A 21,539-nucleotide genomic window follows, 5' to 3' on the forward strand; every position below is an offset into this window, starting at 1 on the left:
GGGTTAGTTATGGGATGTTGCTTCAGTTTTTGAAAATGTAAGATATTTCCAATGTCCAGGATATGTCCGATCTTGGGAATCACAATCTAGTGAAGCTCTTTCATCATAGCACATCCTGTAGCAGAGCTAAGTACCCCTCCCTAAATCAAACTTCATGTCCATTTCCAACAAATAGGCAAGTCTTAATGACCTGTCCACACCAAGGGGTCTGGGCTCCAAAAGATGTTTTAATTATATTAGTCACTTCTCAGTTATATGTAATTTCCTTACTTTCCATAAGTTAAACTGTGTAATTCTTCTACTAAAAGAGGTTTCAAATGTCAGGTCTGTTTCCTACTGGGGGGGGGGGGAGGGAGTGGAAGGGGCCTTCACTGGAGCTGTGTTATGAATCATAATATTTTCTATAGCATAGACCTTTTGTCTAATCTTTTTATGGAATATACACTGATTAAGATGTTTTTAACAATTTTGGAATAAACATTGATTTTTATCTACTCACGTGTGCTGGATCCCCAACTACCTTGGAATCTTCTGTATGGAGTGCCACAATACTGTATGGAGCGGAGACCATCATATTTTGTGAGGGCTGTATCAAGGCCATTTTACTGTGTGTGGGGGACTATGAGGGCCATCAGTCTATGCTGGGGTCACTGTGTGGGTATCAAACTTTGAGGAGTGTGTACTACTTAATGGGGTCCATGAAATGGGTACCTTAGTGCGTGGAAACACTAAACGGGCATCAATGGGGCAAAATTGCTTTGTAAAGGCTGCAAAGTTATGGGACATGCTCTTCTGTGACCCCGCTGAATATTTATTTTTTTGTAGGGGAGAAATTAGAACTTCTGTTATGAGACCCCACAATTTCTATGTATGTTCTTTGCTTTATCCATGCATAAAGATACTTTTGCACTTACCTGTGTCACCCAATCTCCATGCACCTGCCAGCGGATTAACTTTACATGAGGAGACAGGATAGCATTTTCAAGGACAATAGTTGGCATTATGTTATCTGGTCGAGGCATTTTTTTCCACATTCTAAAAATAAAATTTTTCATGGTTACATCACAAGACTATATAAGATATCATCTTCAAAAGCAATGAAGCTAGCGATAGCTGGACTATACAAGGATTCATTGACTGAATCAATCTTTATAGGAAACCAATGTAACAAGGATGGTTACTTGTTAACCTAGAACTCAAACCCTTCCTAAGTTTTCCCTGCACAGTGATACCACACTTCACCCAGTTGTACAGGGAACTGTAGAATTGACCCAATGGTGCTTTGGTGCTGCACCCTGGACTGTGTGGGGCCTCTGTGCAGGCAAAAGAGAGAAGGTAACACTCAATTAGTGCTGCAGCTCCTTCATTCTAAAGATTGATAGAGATCCCAGAAATCAGCCAATCAAAGATCATGCTTGGAAACTGTCACTCATCAGGTTTCCTTGCTCAAAACAGCCTACACTAGTAGCAATTGGTAAGTGTGCAGTACATACTGTACAGAGGTAGTGGTCACTGCTACAGTACTCCATGATGAAGCAATATGGGAAACATGCATCGGGATAATACCCGCCCACCATTCCTAGGAGTAAGAAGCACTGAACATGAGCTCCTGAATTTCCATCACTTTATACCTTGTAATGAGGCAACTGTAAGACAAAACCTGGAAAAACTCAACTCCGTGGAACATAAAAGTGATCTGGACTGAACTGGACTTTACATTTCATGAAAAAAGGAAGAATTGGAGGATTTAAAGGACAAAACAAGAATCTCCTGGAGGACACAGACTGGAAACAGCCGGCACCATACATCTGACATCCTGATACCTGGACCTATAGAAGGTAGGAGAATTCTTTAAGTACAACACAACCTATAGACTTGCTACAAATTAACCTTCATAGAAACAAGGATTATAATTAACATATAACTACAAAATGGAAAACACAAATTTAGAACAAGTAAATGAACAAAGCCTAGAGCCAGAGACACAGGAATGCTGGGGGCCAGATCAGGAGATAACACAGGGGGGCAATAAACCCAAGAAGGACTACATTAGAGAGAATCCAGAGACTCTTTATGCAGATTTCACAAAGGAAAAACGAAAAAGAAAAAACAATTTATTATTCTATACAGACCAACCCTCAGCCTGGCACACTGCACTGTGCAATCGATATAAACATGTATCTAAATCCAACGTTAATAATGGCCAGCGGATTAAAATTACCAGCCAAGCAGATGATGACACCAATGTGCTCACCATAATCCTATACAACAATGGCACAGTCATGGCGCAGGGGAATGAGGAGATTCTGCAGCAATTTGAAAATTGTTTTTCTGATATCAAAGAGCAGGCACAAACCTATAAAGGACTACAAGCCCCAGCAGCTACCTCTAATGCTCACATAGAGATCCCCAGACAGAGCTGCCTAACCCCCGACACTTCACACCTCTCGCCTGATAACATCAGAGACTTCTTATCTCAACTAGAAAGTGACTTGGTCCAACTGAAATTAGAATGTGAAAGAAACTCACAAAGGAATGCAAATTACCAAGCAACAAATGACACAGCCATACAGAAAATAAGGGCCGAAATGTGTGAACTGAAATGTCAACACAAGGCAGCACTACAGAAAATGGGGAAGCTGAAAAAAGACAATGATCAACTCCGAAAGGAGATTACTGAATTAAAAGCCCATAGCCCTGGACATCTGAACCAGCAGGGGGCAATGGGCACAAGCCAGAGAGCAGACAACATGGCCACCACTGACCAGAATGTAGAGACACCAAACAGCATTAATATAATAACCAACAATATGATGGAAGAGAGAATAGAACCAGCGACCAGCAAAGTCAGCACCACAGACCCCCGTCAGCAGCACTGTAGCCCACCCAAGACATCGCAAAGTCCTGATACTGTCCTAATAATGGACTCAAATCCTGAAACCAGAGAGATGGAAGAGAGAAGAGAACCAGCCACCAGCAAAGCCAGCACCACAGACCCCCGTCAGCAGCACCGTAGCCCACCCAAGACATCACAAAGTCCTGATATTGTCCTAATAATGGATTCAAATGGGAAGTACCTAAATACACAGCGGCTATTCCCAGGAAAACAAGTCCGTACAATCCGCTGTGCAAGTATTGAACAGGTGACAGAGGTCATCAGTAAACCACGGTTTACCAACCCAAAGCACATTATTATACACACGGGTACAAACAATCTGCCAGACCAGCAGATCGCAGAACAACTAATCAACCTGGTAAAGATGGCAAAACTAACATTCCCGGACAGTAAAATCATTCTGTCATCGCTGCTTCCAAGAAAGAACATACCCAGCCCAACCACCCAAGCCATCAATGCAGAACTGACTGAAAAGATCAAGACTGTGCCAAACGTGACCCTGGCACAACACTTCTCCATAAACAACAGTCACCTGCACGATGATAAACACCTCAACAAACAAGGGGTCAGCCTCCTGGCCAAAGAGCTGAAGGACATCGTGCTAAACAGAGACCCCGGGCCTGGATTCAACAGTCGCCATAATCACACTAAAAGACCCCCGAGAACGAAAAAGCAGAAAACCCCAAAGCTACATCCTGAAGCTGGAAACAAAGCTCTTCACCCAGTGTCAGACCATCAGAGGTGGAGACTTCCACGGAGGAGACCACCGAGCCCACACAGACACATGCAGAGCAGAGATAGGGGTGAGATAAAGAACCTGCTCAAGGAGCTGTGCAGAATAATAATGTGACTGGATGGAACCAAGCACTTCTATAAAACTGTCAGAAATCCAGTTTGTCCCACACAGCCATACTCATTACAAGGTATATACACACAAACCACACAGAAGAATGTCTTCACTTACAATCAGCAGCTGGAATATCCAGGGTCTCAACGCCTCAATCTTTGGATCTAAAACAAAGGACCCTGATTTTATACAAAGTATGAAAAATATAGACAATCAGATCCTCCTGGAAACATGGACCAGAGCCGAAAACGAATCCCTGGTGCCTATTGGATACAAGGAATTCTCGGTCTATGCCCAGAAAAATAAAAACATCAAACAGGGCCGGGGCTCAGGAGGAGTAGCGATCTGGTATAAAGAAGAGCTCCACCAGTACATCAAACCGGTGAAGAAAGGAGGCAGCCACATATGGATCAGAATCAGCAGCTCCATCCTCACCTGTCAGTCTGATGTCCACCTCTGTGCCACCTATATACCACCGCCAGAGTCCCCCTACTTCAATCCAGACTGCTTCGAGATCTTACAAAGAGAAGCCGCTCATTATCAGGCCCTGGGCAAAGTTCTCATCTTTGGAGACCTCAATGCAAGAACAGGGAGAGAGAGAGACTTCCTGACCACGGATGGAAACATCTACATACTTGGAGCAGAGAATGACGGCCAAGACCCTGTACACACTGAGAGAAACAGCTATGACAGTACAGTCAACAAAAGTGGCAGAAAGCTCCTGAACGTATGTAAAAGTTTAGGACTTCATATCCTTAGTGGACGAAGCAAGGGTGACTCCTTAGGAAGGTACTGTATACACTAAACTCCCATGTAGGGAGGAGTGTAGTTGATTACGCCATTACAGACCTGAACCTGGCAGATGTCAGCGCCTTCATAGTCACCCCACAAACGCACCTGTCAGACCACAGCCAACTTCTTCTGTACATGACATCTACAGAGAAACCATCCACTCAGAAGCCACAGCAGAGCGGCCTCTTCACCCGGCCTCCATCCTATAAATGGTCCAAAATGTCGGCACTAAAGTATAAAGAAGCTTCCAGCAGACCTGAAGTACAGCGGATGCTCCACCACTTCTACAACCTCGAGTACATGCCAAACCCAGAGGGAGTGAGCCAAGCCGCAAAGGACCTCAACAATATATTCTACGCAATGGCCAGACTGTCCGACCTTAAAAAAGTCGACTACAAGAGACCAAAAGAAACACAGGTCAATGGCTGGTTTGACAGAGAATGTAAAGCTGTAAGGAAGACCCTGAGAACAGCCTCCAACAAGAAACACAGAGACCCCAACCACCTGGGTCTGAGGGAAGCCTATGACTCCATACAAAAGCAGTACAAAACCATCCTCAGGAGGAAGAAGCAGAGTTACATCTCTACCAAGCTTAATCAACTCCAAGACGCCCTCCAAGACAACTCCTTCTGGGAACTATGGAACCACATGGGCACCAAAGACAAGAAAAACAACAACCATATCCAAAATGGCAACCTCTGGCTCCAATACTTCAGAGACCTCTATAAAGACATTCCAAAGGAAGGACTAAGCCAAGAACAGGAAAACATAATGGCGAAACTAAAAGCAATGGAGGAAAAAATCAAAAACTTCCAAAACCCGGTGGATACACCTATAACACTACAGGAAGTAACCGAGAGACTCTCCTCCATAAGATGTAGAAAAGCCGGCGGCCTGGATGGAATCCTACCAGAAATGCTGAAGTACAGCCCACCAGAAATACAGGCTGCAATGGTTAAACTCTTCAATATTGTACTGAGTGCCGGCTACTTCCCTCGTACCTGGAACCAAGGCCTCATCACACCCATCCACAAGAGTGGGGACAGGTATGACCCAGCCAACTACAGAGGCATATGTGTCAGCAGCAACCTGGGAAAACTGTTCAACAGTATCCTGAACAAGAGGATCCTCACCTTCCTCACCGAGCACAACGTCCTCAGCAAGAGCTAAGCAGGGTTCATGCCGAACCACCGCACCACTAACCACATCTATACTCTGCACAGCCTCATTCATAGACACGTCTACAATACAAAGAATGGGAAGATATACGCCTGCTTTGTGGACATTAAAAAGGCCTTTGATTCAGTGTGGCACCCGGGCTTATTCCTGAAACTGCTGGAGAGTGGAATAGGAGGAAAGACCTACGATGTCATCAAAAGCTCCTACTCCAAGAACCGCTGCAGCGTGAGTGTGAACGGCAAAAGAACGGCTTATTTCCAGCAGAGCCGCGGAGTCAGACAAGGCTGCAGCCTAAGTCCAACGCTCTTCAACATCTACATCAACGAGCTGGCTACCGCCCTGGAATCCTCCTCAGCACCAGGTCTCACCCTCCACGACGCTCAGGTGAAATTCCTGCTGTACGCAGATGACCTGCTGCTGCTGTCACCAACCGAGAAAGGCCTCCAGGACAACCTGAAAATCCTAGAGAAATTCAGCTCCACCTGGGCTCTTGTTGTGAGTTCTGTTTTTGGGCTCCCTCTGGTGGTTACTGATGGTACTGGGTGATTTGTGTTCTGCTGTCTCTGGTGTCCACCTGTTCTATTAGGATTTGGGAGTTTCCTATTTAACCGGGCTTTCTTGTCATTTCCCCGCCGGCTATCAAGGTTATCAGAGTGTTTTGTTACCTCAGCTTCTGGCTTCAGTAATCTTCAGGACAAGCTAAGTTTTGATTTTCTTGTTCCACGTTTTGCTTTATTTTTGTCTTGTCCAGCTTGCATATAATTGTCTCTTTGCTGCTGGTTGCTTTAGTGGGCTGTAATTGCTCCTCATGTTCCATGAGTTGGAACATGAGTTCAAGTAATTACAGGATGGTTTTTTGAAGGGTTTTTTGCTGACCGCGCAGTTTACTTTTGTATCCTCTGCTATCTAGTTTTAGCGGGCCTCATTTTGCTGAATCTGTTTTCATACTGTGTATGTGCCTTCCTCTCATTTCACCGTCATTATATGTGGGGGGCTGCTATTTCTGTGGGGTATTTCTCTGGAGGCAAGAGAGGTCTGTGTTTCTTCTAATAGGGGAAGTTAGATCTTCGACTGGTGCGAGACGTCTAGGATCAACGTAGGCACGTTCCCCGGCTATTGTTATTTGTGTGTTCAGGTTTAGGGTCGCGGTCAGCTCAGGTTCCATCACCATCAGTAGTCTGAGGAAGTTTTTTTTTTTTTTTTCTCTCCTCTGAGGTTGCTGCCTAGCCTTAATTGCAGCCAGGCTGTTTTTTTTTTTTTTTTCCTCCTCTTAATCCTTGAATGGCTCTGACCTTAGCTGTTTATCATGGACGTCCAGAGTTTAGCTTCCAGCTTGAATAATCTTGCTGCTAAGGTTCAAAATATACAAGATTTTGTTGTACATGCTCCTATGTCTGAACCTAGAATTCCTATTCCAGAGTTCTTTGCTGGAGATAGATCTAGTTTTCTGAATTTTAGGAACAATTGCAAGCTGTTCCTTTCTTTGAAATCTCGCTCTTCTGGAGACCCTGCTCAGCAGGTTAAGATTATTATATCTTTCCTGCGGGGTGACCCTCAAAATTGGGCATTTGCATTGGCACCAGGGGATCCTGCGTTGCTTAATGTGGATGCGTTTTTTCTGGCATTGGGTTTGCTCTATGAGGAACCTAACCAGGAGATTCAGGCTGAAAAAGCTTTATTAGCTCTCTCTCAGGGGCAAGATGAAGCAGAAATATATTGTCAAAAATTTCGGAAATGGTCAGTGCTTACTCAGTGGAATGAGTGCGCCCTGGCTGCAAAGTTCAGAGATGGCCTTTCTGAGGCCATTAAAGATGTTATGGTGGGGTTCCCTGCGCCTACGGGTCTGAATGAGTCTATGACTATGGCTATTCAGATTGATCGGCGTTTACGGGAGCGCAAACCTGTGCACCATTTGGCGGTGTCTTCTGAACAGGCACTTGAGACAATGCAATGTGATAGAGTTCAGTCTAGAAGTGAACGGCAAAACTATAGGCGGAAAAATGGGTTGTGCTTTTATTGTGATGATTCAGCTCATGTTATATCAGCATGCTCTAAACGCACAAAAAAGGTTGATAAGTCTGTTGCCATTAGTACGTTACAGTCTAAGTTCATTCTGTCTGTGACTCTGATTTGCTCATTATCATCCATTTCCGTCGATGCCTATGTAGATTCAGGCGCTGCCCTGAGTCTTATGGATTGGTCATTTGCCAAGCGATGTGGGTTTAGTCTTGAGCCTCTTGAAGTCCCTATTCCTTTGAAGGGAATTGACTCTACACCTTTAGCTATGAATAAACCTCAGTACTGGACACAAGTGACCATGCGTATGACTCCCGTTCATCAGGAGGTGATTCGCTTCCTGGTATTGTATAATTTACATGATGTTCTAGTACTTGGTCTGCCATGGTTACAAACTCATAATCCAGTGTCATGATTCCAATGGCAGGGAATCACAAAAGGACAAGCACCAACGAGCTCTAGGGTGATGGAACCTGAGCTGACCGCGACCCTAAACCTGAACACACAAATAACAATAGCCGGGGAACGTGCCTACGTTGATCCTAGACGTCTCGCACCAGCCGAAGATCTAACTTCCCCTATTAGAAGAAACACAGACCTCTCTTGCCTCCAGAGAAATACCCCACAGAAATAGCAGCCCCCACATATAATGACGGTGAAATGAGAGGAAGGCACATACACAGTATGAAAACAGATTCAGCAAAATGAGGCCCGCTAAAACTAGATAGCAGAGGATACAAAAGTAAACTGCGCGGTCAGCAAAAAACCCTTCAAAAAACCATCCTGTAATTACTTGAACTCATGTTCCAACTCATGGAACATGAGGAGCAATTACAGCCCACTAGAGCAACCAGCAGCAAAGAAACAATTATATGCAAGCTGGACAAGACAAAAATAAAGCAAAACGTGGAACAAGAAAAACAAAAACTTAGCTAGTCCTGAAGATTACTGAAGCCAGAAGCTGAGGTAACAAAACACTCTGATAACCTTGATAGCCGGCGGGGAAATGACAAGAAAGCCCGGTTAAATAGGAAACTCCCAAATCCTAATAGAACAGGTGGACACCAGAGACAGCAGAACACAAATCACCCAGTACCATCAGTAACCACCAGAGGGAGCCCAAAAACAGAACTCACAACAGTACCCCCCCCTTGAGGAGGGGTCACCGAACCCTCACGAGAACCACCAGGGCGACCAGGATGAGCCCTATGAAAAGCGCGGACCAAATCATCAGCATGAACATCAGAGGCAACCACCCAAGAATTATCCTCCTGACCATAACCCTTCCACTTGACCAAATATTGGAGTTTCCGTCTGGAAACACGAGAATCCAAGATCTTCTCCACAACATACTCCAATTCTCCCTCCACCAGCACCGGAGCAGGAGGCTCAAGCGAAGGAACAACAGGTACCTCATACCTCCGCAACAACGACCGATGGAACACATTATGAATAGCAAACGATGCCGGGAGATCCAAACGAAACGACACAGGGTTAAGAATTTCCAAGATCCTATAAGGACCGATGAACCGAGGCTTGAACTTAGGAGAAGAGACCTTCATAGGAACAAAACAAGAAGACAACCACACCAAGTCCCCAACACAAAGTTGAGGACCCACGCGGCGACGGCGATTAGCAAACTGCCGAGCCTTCTCCTGGGACAACTTCAAATTGTCCACCACATGACTCCAAATCTGATGCAACCTATCCACCACCATGTCCACTCCAGGACAATCAGAAGGCTCCACCTGACCAGAGGAAAAACGAGGATGAAACCCCGAATTACAAAAGAAAGGAGAAACCAAGGTAGCAGAACTAGCCCGATTATTAAGGGCAAACTCGGCCAGCGGCAAAAAGGTAACCCAGTCATCCTGATCAGCAGAAACAAAACACCTCAAATAAGTTTCCAAGGTCTGATTAGTTCGCTCCGTCTGGCCATTCGTCTGAGGGTGGAATGCAGACGAAAAGGACAAATCAATGCCCATCTTAGCACAGAACGTCCGCCAAAATCTAGACACAAACTGGGATCCCCTGTCAGAAACGATGTTCTCCGGAATCCCATGCAAACGAACCACGTTCTGGAAAAACAGAGGGACCAACTCAGAGGAGGAAGGTAACTTAGGCAAGGGTACAAGATGAACCATTTTAGAAAAGCGGTCACACACAACCCAGATGACGGACATTTTTTGAGAGACAGGGAGATCCGAAATAAAGTCCATGGAAATGTGCGTCCAAGGCCTCTTCGGGATAGGCAAAGGTGACAACAATCCACTGGCTCGAGAACAGCAAGGCTTAGCCCGAGCACAAACCTCACAAGACTGCACAAAAGAACGTACATCCCTCGACAAGGAAGGCCACCAAAAAGAACTGGCCACCAAGTCTCTAGTACCAAATATTCCAGGATGACCTGCCAACGCAGAAGAATGGACCTCGGAGATGACTCTACTGGTCCAACTATCCGGAACAAACAGTCTCTCAGGCGGACAACGATCAGGTTTACCCGCCTGAAACTCCTGCAAAGCACGTCGCAAGTCTGGGAAGACGGCCGACAAAATCACCCCATCCCTAAGGATACCAGTGGGCTCAGAATTTCCAGGGGAGTCAGGCACAAAACTCCTAGAAAGAGCATCCGCCTTCACATTCTTTGAACCTGGCAGGTATGAAACCACAAAATTGAAACGAGAGAAAAACAGTGACCAACGAGCCTGTCTAGGATTCAGACGCCTGGCAGACTCAAGGTAAATCAGATTTTTGTGATCAGTCAAGACCACCACACGATGTCTAGCACCCTCCAGCCAATGACGCCACTCCTCAAATGCCCACTTCATGGCCAAAAGTTCCCGATTACCCACATCATAATTCCGCTCAGCGGGCGAAAATCTTCTAGAAAAGAACGCACATGGCTTCATCACCGAGCAATCGGAGCTTCTCTGTGACAAAACCGCCCCCGCTCCAATCTCGGAAGCATCAACCTCAACTTGGAAAGGAAGCGAAACATCAGGCTGACGCAACACAGGAGCAGAAGAAAACCGGCGTTTAAGTTCCCGAAAGGCCTCCACAGCCGCAGGAGACCAATCAGCAACATCAGCACCCTTCTTAGTCAAATCCGTCAAAGGCTTAACAACACTAGAAAAATTAGTTATAAAACGACGATAGAAATTAGCAAAGCCCAAGAACTTCTGCAAACTCTTAAGAGATGCAGGCTGCGTCCAGTCACAAATTGCCCGAACCTTGACGGAATCCATCTCAATAGTAGAAGGGGAAAAAATATACCCCAAGAAAGAAATCTTCTGGACTCCAAAGAGACACTTTGAGCCCTTTACAAACAAGGAATTAGCCCGCAGGACCTGAAACACCTTCCTGACCTGCTGAACATGAGACTCCCAGTCATCAGAAAAAACCAAAATATCATCCAAATACACAATCATAAATTTATCCAGATATTCACGGAAAATATCGTGCATAAAGGACTGGAAGACTGAAGGAGCATTAGAAAGTCCGAAAGGCATTACCAAATACTCAAAATGGCCCTCAGGCGTATTAAATGCGGTTTTCCACTCATCACCTTGCTTTATTCGTATAAGATTATACGCACCCCGGAGATCAATCTTAGTGAACCATTTAGCCCCCTTAATGCGAGCAAACAAATCAGTCAACAAAGGCAAAGGATACTGATATTTTACGGTAATCTTATTCAAAAGACGATAATCTATACAAGGCCTCAAGGACCCATCTTTCTTGGCCACGAAAAAAAAACCTGCTCCCAAAGGGGACGAAGATGGACGGATATGTCCCTTTTCCAAGGACTCCTTAACATAATCCCGCATAGCAGTATGCTCTGGCACTGACAGATTGAACAAACGACCTTTAGGAAATTTACTACCAGGAATTAAATCTATAGCACAATAGCAATCCCTGTGAGGGGGAAGCGAACTGAGCTTAGGCTCCTCAAAAACATCCCGATAATCCGACAAAAATACAGGAACCTCAGAAGGAGTAGATGAAGCGATAGAAATCGGAGGTGCATCATCATGAACCCCCTGACATCCCCAGCTTAACACAGACATTGTTTTCCAGTCAAGGACTGGATTATGAGTTTGTAACCATGGCAGACCAAGTACTAGAACATCATGTAAATTATACAATACCAGGAAGCGAATCACCTCCTGATGAACGGGAGTCATACGCATGGTCACTTGTGTCCAGTACTGAGGTTTATTCATAGCTAAAGGTGTAGAGTCAATTCCCTTCAAAGGAATAGGGACTTCCAGAGGCTCAAGACTAAACCCACATCGCTTGGCAAATGACCAATCCATAAGACTCAGGGCAGCGCCTGAATCTACATAGGCATCGACGGAAATGGATGATAATGAGCAAATCAGAGTCACAGACAGAATGAACTTAGACTGTAACGTACTAATGGCAACAGACTTATCAACCTTTTTTGTGCGTTTAGAGCATGCTGATATAACATGAGCTGAATCACCACAATAAAAGCACAACCCATTTTTCCGCCTATAGTTTTGCCGTTCACTTCTAGACAGAACTCTATCACATTGCATTGTCTCAAGTGCCTGTTCAGAAGACACCGCCAAATGGTGCACAGGTTTGCGCTCCCGTAAACGCCGATCAATCTGAATAGCCATAGTCATAGACTCATTCAGACCCGTAGGCGCAGGGAACCCCACCATAACATCTTTAATGGCCTCAGAAAGGCCATCTCTGAACTTTGCAGCCAGGGCGCACTCATTCCACTGAGTAAGCACTGACCATTTCCGAAATTTTTGACAATATATTTCTGCTTCATCTTGCCCCTGAGAGAGAGCTAATAAAGCTTTTTCAGCCTGAATCTCTTGGTTAGGTTCCTCATAGAGCAAACCCAATGCCAGAAAAAACGCATCCACATTAAGCAACGCATGATCCCCTGGTGCCAATGCAAATGCCCAATTCTGAGGGTCACCCCGCAGGAAAGATATAATAATCTTAACCTGCTGAGCAGGGTCTCCAGAAGAGCGAGATTTCAAAGAAAGGAACAGCTTGCAATTGTTCCTAAAATTCAGAAAACTAGATCTATCTCCAGCAAAGAACTCTGGAATAGGAATTCTAGGTTCAGACATAGGAGCATGTACAACAAAATCTTGTATATTTTGAACCTTAGCAGCAAGATTATTCAAGCTGGAAGCTAAACTCTGGACGTCCATGACAAACAGCTAAGGTCAGAGCCATTCAAGGATTAAGAGGAGGAAAAAAAAAAAAAAATCAGCCAGGCTGCAATTAGGGCTAGGCAGCAACCTCAGAGGAGAAAAAAAAAAAAAAAAAAAAAACTTCCTCAGACTACTTTTCCTCCTACTTCAGCCCAAACATTTTTGGCCGGCTATACTGTCATGATTCCAATGGCAGGGAATCACAAAAGGACAAGCACCAACGAGCTCTAGGGTGATGGAACCTGAGCTGACCGCGACCCTAAACCTGAACACACAAATAACAATAGCCGGGGAACGTGCCTACGTTGATCCTAGACGTCTCGCACCAGCCGAAGATCTAACTTCCCCTATTAGAAGAAACACAGACCTCTCTTGCCTCCAGAGAAATACCCCACAGAAATAGCAGCCCCCACATATAATGACGGTGAAATGAGAGGAAGGCACATACACAGTATGAAAACAGATTCAGCAAAATGAGGCCCGCTAAAACTAGATAGCAGAGGATACAAAAGTAAACTGCGCGGTCAGCAAAAAACCCTTCAAAAAACCATCCTGTAATTACTTGAACTCATGTTCCAACTCATGGAACATGAGGAGCAATTACAGCCCACTAGAGCAACCAGCAGCAAAGAAACAATTATATGCAAGCTGGACAAGACAAAAATAAAGCAAAACGTGGAACAAGAAAAACAAAAACTTAGCTTGTCCTGAAGATTACTGAAGCCAGAAGCTGAGGTAACAAAACACTCTGATAACCTTGATAGCCGGCGGGGAAATGACAAGAAAGCCCGGTTAAATAGGAAACTCCCAAATCCTAATAGAACAGGTGGACACCAGAGACAGCAGAACACAAATCACCCAGTACCATCAGTAACCACCAGAGGGAGCCCAAAAACAGAACTCACAACAATCCAGTCCTTGACTGGAAAACAATGTCTGTGTTAAGCTGGGGATGTCAGGGGGTTCATGATGATGCACCTCCGATTTCTATCGCTTCATCTACTCCTTCTGAGGTTCCTGTATTTTTGTCTGATTATCGGGATGTTTTTGAGGAGCCTAAGCTCAGTTCGCTTCCTCCTCACAGGGATTGCGATTGTGCTATAGATTTAGTTCCTGGTAGTAAATTTCCTAAAGGTCGTTTGTTCAATCTGTCAGTGCCAGAGCATACTGCTATGCGGGATTATGTTAAGGAGTCCTTGGAAAAGGGACATATCCGTCCATCTTCGTCCCCTTTGGGAGCAGGTTTTTTTTTCGTGGCCAAAAAAGATGGGTCCTTGAGGCCTTGTATAGATTATCGTCTTTTGAATAAGATTACCGTAAAATATCAGTATCCTTTGCCTTTGTTGACTGATTTGTTTGCTCGCATTAAGGGGGCTAAATGGTTCACTAAGATTGATCTTTGGGGTGCGTATAATCTTATACGAATAAAGCAAGGTGATGAGTGGAAAACCGCATTTAATACGCCTGAGGGCCATTTTGAGTATTTGGTGATGCCTTTCGGACTTTCTAATGCTCCTTCAGTCTTCCAGTCCTTTATGCACGATATTTTCCGTGAATATCTGGATAAATTTATGATTGTGTATTTGGATGATATTTTGGTTTTTTCTGATGACTGGGAGTCTCATGTTCAGCAGGTCAGGAAGGTGTTTCAGGTCCTGCGGGCTAATTCCTTGTTTGTAAAGGGCTCAAAGTGTCTCTTTGGAGTCCAGAAGATTTCTTTCTTGGGGTATATTTTTTCCCCTTCTACTATTGAGATGGATCCCGTCAAGGTTCGGGCTATTTGTGACTGGACGCAGCCTGCATCTCTTAAGAGTCTGCAGAAGTTCTTAGGCTTTGCTAATTTCTATCGTCGTTTTATAACTAATTTTTCTAGTGTTGTTAAGCCTTTGACGGATTTGACTAAGAAGGGTGCTGATGTTGCTGATTGGTCTCCTGCGGCTGTGGAGGCCTTTCGGGAACTTAAACGCCGGTTTTCTTCTGCTCCTGTGTTGCGTCAGCCTGATGTTTCGCTTCCTTTCCAAGTTGAGGTTGATGCTTCCGAGATTGGAGCGGGGGCGGTTTTGTCACAGAGAAGCTCCGATTGCTCGGTGATGAAGCCATGTGCGTTCTTTTCTAGAAAATTTTCGCCCGCTGAGCGGAATTATGATGTGGGTAATCGGGAACTTTTGGCCATGAAGTGGGCATTTGAGGAGTGGCGTCATTGGCTGGAGGGTGCTAGACATCGTGTGGTGGTCTTGACTGATCACAAAAATCTGATTTACCTTGAGTCTGCCAGGCGCCTGAATCCTAGACAGGCTCGTTGGTCACTGTTTTTCTCTCGTTTCAATTTTGTGGTTTCATACCTGCCAGGTTCAAAGAATGTGAAGGCGGATGCTCTTTCTAGGAGTTTTGTGCCTGACTCCCCTGGAAATTCTGAGCCCACTGGTATCCTTAGGGATGGGGTGATTTTGTCGGCCGTCTTCCCAGACTTGCGACGTGCTTTGCAGGAGTTTCAGGCGGGTAAACCTGATCGTTGTCCGCCTGAGAGACTGTTTGTTCCGGATAGTTGGACCAGTAGAGTCATCTCCGAGGTCCATTCTTCTGCGTTGGCAGGTCATCCTGGAATATTTGGTACTAGAGACTTGGTGGCCAGGTCTTTTTGGTGGCCTTCCTTGTCGAGGGATGTGCGTTCTTTTGTGCAGTCTTGTGAGGTTTGTGCTCGGGCTAAGCCTTGCTGTTCTCGAGCCAGTGGATTGAGGTCACCTTTGCCTATCCCGAAGAGGCCTTGGACGCACATTTCCATGGACTTTATTTCGGATCTCCCTGTCTCTCAAAAAATGTCCGTCATCTGGGTTGTGTGTGACCGCTTTTCTAAAATGGTTCATCTTGTACCCTTGCCTAAGTTGCCTTCCTCCTCTGAGTTGGTCCCTCTGTTTTTCCAGAACGTGGTTCGTTTGCATGGGATTCCGGAGAACATCGTTTCTGACAGGGGATCCCAGTTTGTGTCTAGATTTTGGCGGACGTTCTGTGCTAAGATGGGCATTGATTTGTCCTTTTCGTCTGCATTCCACCCTCAGACGAATGGCCAGACGGAGCGAACTAATCAGACCTTGGAAACTTATTTGAGGTGTTTTATTTCTGCTGATCAGGATGACTGGGTTACCTGTCATGATCCCAATGGCAGGGGATCACAAAAAGGACAAGCACAGATACAAACAAGCTCTAGGGCGATGGAACCTGAGCTGACCGTGACCCTGAACCTAACACACAAATAAAAGTAGCCGGGGAACGTGCCTACGATGATCCTAGACGTCTCGCTCCAGCCGAAGATCTAACTTCCCCTATCAGAAGAAACACAGACCTCTCTTGCCTCCAGAGAAATACCCCACAGCAAATAGCAGCCCCCCACATATAATGACGGTGAAATGAGAGGAAAGCACATACGTAGTATGAAAACAGTTTCAGCAAAATGAGGCCCACTAAAGCTAGATAGCAGAGGATACAAAAGTGAACTGCGCGGTCAGCGAAAAACCCTTCAAAAAACCATCCTGAAATTACTTGAACTCATGTGCCAACTCATGGTACATGAAAAGCAATTTCAGCCCACTAGAGCAACCAGCAGCAGAGAATCACATATCTGCAGGCTGGACTAAAAACCAAATTAAGCAAAACACAAAACAGGAAAATCCAAACTTAGCTTGTCCAGAAGGTTCTAGGAGCAGGGAGCAGAGGTAACAAGGCACACTGGATACATTGATAACCGGCGAGGAAATGCCAGCAAAGCCAGGTTAAATAGGAAACTCCCATATGCTGAAGGAACAGGTGGAACCCAGAAACCCAGGAAAGACAAGTCACCCAGTACCATCAGTAACCACCAGAGGGAGCCCAAAAACAGAACTCACAACAGTACCCCCCCCTTGAGGAGGGGTCACCGAACCCTCACGAAAACCACCAGGGCGACCAGGATGAGCCCTATGAAAAGCGCGAACCAAATCATCAGCATGAACATCCGAGGCAACCACCCAAGAATTATCCTCCTGACCATAACCCTTCCACTTGACCAAATACTGGAGTTTCCGTCTGGAAACACGGGAATCCAAGATCTTCTCCACAACATACTCCAATTCTCCCTCCACCAGCACTGGAGCAGGAGGCTCAAGAGAAGGAACAACAGGTACCTCATACTTCCGCAACAACGACCGATGAAACACATTATGAATAGCAAACGATGCCGGGAGATCCAAACGAAATGACACAGGGTTAAGAATTTCCAAGATCCTATAGGGACCGATGAACCGAGGCTTGAACTTAGGAGAAGAGACCTTCATAGGAACAAAACGAGAAGACAACCACACCAAGTCACCAACAAGAAGTCGAGGACCCACGCGGCGACGGCGATTAGCAAACTGCTGAGCCTTCTCCTGGGACAACTTCAAATTGTCCACCACATGACTCCAAATCCGATGCAACCTATCCACCACCATGTCCACTCCAGGACAATCAGAAGGTTCCACCTGACCAGAGGAAAAACGAGGATGAAACCCCGAATTACAAAAGAAAGGAGAAACCAAGGTAGCAGAACTAGCCCGATTATTAAGCGCAAACTCGGCCAGCGGCAAAAAGGTAACCCAGTCATCCTGATCAGCAGAAACAAAACACCTTAAATAAGTTTCCAAGGTCTGATTAGTTCGTTCAGTCTGGCCATTCGTCTGAGGATGGAATGCAGACGAAAAGGACAAATCAATGCCCATCTTAGCACTGAAAGTCCGCCAAAATCTAGACACAAACTGGGATCCCCTGTCAGAAACGATGTTCTCAGGAATCCCATGCAAACGAACCACATTCTGAAAAAACAGAGGGACCAACTCAGAGGAGGAAGGCAACTTAGGCAAGGGTACCAGATGAACCATTTTAGAAAAGCGATCACACACAACCCAGATGACGGACATTTTTTGAGAGACAGGGAGATCCGAAATAAAGTCCATGGAAATGTGCATCCAAGGCCTCTTCGGGATAGGCAAAGGTGACAACAATCCACTGGCCCGAGAACAGCAAGGCTTAGCCCGAGCACAAACCTCACAAGACTGCACAAAAGAACGCACATCCCTCGACAAGGAAGGCCACCAAAAAGACCTGGCCACCAAGTCTCTAGTACCAAATATTCCAGGATGACCTGCCAACGCAGAAGAATGGACCTCGGAGATGACTCTACTGGTCCAATTATCCGGAACAAACAGTCTCTCAGGCGGACAACGATCAGGTTTAGCCACCTGAAACTCCTGCAAAGCACGTCGCAAGTCTGGGGAGACAGCCGACAAAATCACCCCATCCCTAAGGATACCAGAGGGCTCAGAATTTCCAAGGGAGTCAGGCACAAAACTCCTAGAAAGAGCATCCGCCTTCACATTCTTTGAACCTGGCAGGTATGAAACCACAAAATTGAAACGAGAGAAAAACAGTGACCAACGAGCCTGTCTAGGATTCAGACGCCTGGCAGACTCAAGGTAAATCAAATTTTTGTGATCAGTCAAGACCACCACACGATGTCTAGCACCCTCTAGCCAATGACGCCACTCCTCAAATGCCCACTTCATGGCCAAAAGTTCCCGATTACCAACATCATAATTCCGCTCAGCCGGCGAAAACTTTCTAGAAAAAAACGCGCATGGCTTCATCACTGAGCCATCGGAGCTTCTCTGTGACAAAACCGCCCCCGCTCCAATCTCGGAAGCATCAACCTCAACCTGAAAAGGGAGCGAAACATCTGGCTGACGCAACACAGGAGCAGAAGAAAACCGGCGCTTAAGTTCCTGAAAGGCCTCCACAGCCGCAGGAGACCAATTAGCAACATCAGCACCCTTCTTAGTCAAATCCGTCAAAGGCTTAACAACACTAGAAAAATTAGTTATAAAACGACGATAGAAATTAGCAAAGCCCAAGAACTTCTGTAGACTCTTAAGAGATGTAGGCTGCGTCCAGTCACAAATAGCCTGAACCTTGACGGGATCCATCTCAATAGTAGTAGGGGAAAAAATATACCCCAAGAAAGAAATCTTCTGGACTCCAAAGAGACACTTTGAGCCTTTTACAAACAAGGAATTGGCCCGCAGGACCTGAAACACCTTCCTGACCTGCTGAACATGAGACTCCCAGTCATCAGAAAAAACCAAAATATCATCCAAATACACAATCATAAATTTATCCAGATATTCACGGAAAATATCGTGCATAAAGGACTGGAAGACTGAAGGAGCATTAGAAAGTCCAAAAGGCATTACCAAATACTCAAAATGGCCCTCAGGCGTATTAAATGCGGTTTTCCACTCATCACCTTGCTTTATTCGTATAAGATTATACGCACCCCGAAGATCAATCTTAGTGAACCATTTAGCCCCCTTAATGCGAGCAAACAAATCAGTCAACAATGGCAAAGGATACTGATATTTTACGGTAATCTTATTCAAAAGACGATAATCTATACAAGGCCTCAAGGAACCATCTTTCTTGGCCACGAAAAAAAAACCTGCTCCCAAAGGGGACGAAGATGGACGGATATGTCCCTTTTCCAAGGACTCCTTAACATAATCCCGCATAGCAGTATGCTCTGGCACTGACAGATTGAACAAACGACCTTTAGGAAATTTACTGCCCGGAATTAAATTTATAGCACAATCGCAATCCCTGTGAGGAGGAAGCGAACTGAGCTTAGGCTCCTCAAAAACATCCCGATAGTCAGACAAAAACACAGGAATCTCAGAAGGAGTAGATGAAGCGATAGAAATCGGAGGTGCATCATCATGAACCCCCTGACAACCCCAGCTTAACACAGACACTGATTTCCAGTCAAGGACTGGATTATGAGTTTGTAACCATGGCAGACCAAGTACTAGAACATCATGCAAATTATACAGTACCAGGAAGCGAATCACCTCCTGATGAACGGGAGTCATACGCATGGTCACTTGTGTCCAGTACTGAGGTTTATTCATAGCCAAAGGTGTAGAGTCAATTCCCTTCAAAGGAATAGGGACTTCCAGAGGCTCCAGACTAAACCCACAGCGATTGGCAAATGACCAATCCATAAGACTCAGGGCAGCGCCTGAATCCACATAGGCATCGACGGAAATGGATGATAATGAACAAATCAGAGTCACAGACAGAATGAACTTAGACTGTAAAGTACTAATGGCAACAGACTTATCAACCTTTTTTGTGCGTTTAGAGCATGCTGATATAACATGAGCTGAATCACCACAATAAAAGCACAACCCTTTTTTCCGCCTATACTTTTGCCGTTCACTTCTGGACTGAATTCTATCACATTGCATTATCTCAGGTGACGGTTCAGACGACACCGCCAAATGATGCACAGGTTTGCGCTCCCGTAAACGCCGATCAATCTGAACAGCCATAGTCATAGACTCATTCAGACCAGCAGGCGCAGGGAACCCCACCATAACATCTTTAATGGCCTCAGAAAGGCCATCTCTAAACTTTGCAGCCAGAGCGCACTCATTCCACTGAGTAAGTACCGACCACTTCCGAAATTTTTGACAATAAATTTCTGCTTCATCTTGCCCCTGAGAGAGGGCCAACAAAGCTTTTTCAGCCTGAATCTCTTGGTTAGGTTCCTCATAGAGCAAACCCAATGCCAGAAAAAACGCATCTGCATTAAGCAACGCAGGGTCCCCTGGTGCCAATGCAAATGCCCAATCCTGAGGGTCACCCCGCAGGAAAGATATAATTATCTTGACTTGCTGAGCAGGGTCTCCAGAGGAGCGAGATTTCAAAGAAAGAAACAACTTGCAATTGTTCCTAAAATTCAGAAAACGAGATCTATCTCCAGAAAAAAACTCTGGGACAGGAATTCTACGTTCAGACATAGGAGCATGTACAACAAAATCCTGTATATTTTGAACCTTAGTGGCAAGATTATTCAGGCTGGAAGCCAAACTCTGGACGTCCATGATAAACAGCTGAGATCAGAGCCATTCAAAGATTAAGAGGAGGAGGAAGTAGCCAGGCTGCAATAAGGCTAGGCAGCAAACTCTGAGGGGAAAAAAAAACAAAAAAAAAAAAAAAACTTCCTCAGACTACTTATCCTCCTACTTCAGCCAATACAATTAACACTTTGTGGGCCGGTTATACTGTCATGATCCCAATGGCAGGGGATCACAAAAAGGACAAGCACAGATACAAACAAGCTCTAGGGCGATGGAACCTGAGCTGACCGTGACCCTGAACCTAACACACAAATAAAAGTAGCCGGGGAACGTGCCTACGATGATCCTAGACGTCTCGCTCCAGCCGAAGATCTAACTTCCCCTATCAGAAGAAACACAGACCTCTCTTGCCTCCAGAGAAATACCCCACAGCAAATAGCAGCCCCCCACATATAATGACGGTGAAATGAGAGGAAAGCACATACGTAGTATGAAAACAGTTTCAGCAAAATGAGGCCCGCTAAAGCTAGATAGCAGAGGATACAAAAGTGAACTGCGCGGTCAGCGAAAAACCCTTCAAAAAACCATCCTGAAATTACTTGAACTCATGTGCCAACTCATGGTACATGAAAAGCAATTTCAGCCCACTAGAGCAACCAGCAGCAGAGAATCACATATCTGCA

The 21,539-nt window shown here is 45.3% G+C and overlaps 1 protein-coding gene across 1 annotated transcript in view; it reads right to left on the reverse strand.

The window, feature by feature from the left end:
- LOC138671096 (cilia- and flagella-associated protein 337-like) overlaps nucleotides 1-21,539 on the reverse strand; it is a 262,921-nt gene that overhangs the window by 160,091 nt on the left and 81,291 nt on the right. Inside the window, exon 11 of the mRNA XM_069759005.1 lies at nucleotides 915-1,035. Within this exon, the coding sequence (XP_069615106.1) occupies nucleotides 915-1,035 (121 nt within the window). The remainder of the gene's footprint in view (nucleotides 1-914; nucleotides 1,036-21,539) is intronic.

This window comes from Ranitomeya imitator, chromosome 3 (genome assembly GCF_032444005.1).
Source record: "Ranitomeya imitator isolate aRanImi1 chromosome 3, aRanImi1.pri, whole genome shotgun sequence".
NCBI lineage: Eukaryota > Metazoa > Chordata > Amphibia > Anura > Dendrobatidae > Ranitomeya > Ranitomeya imitator.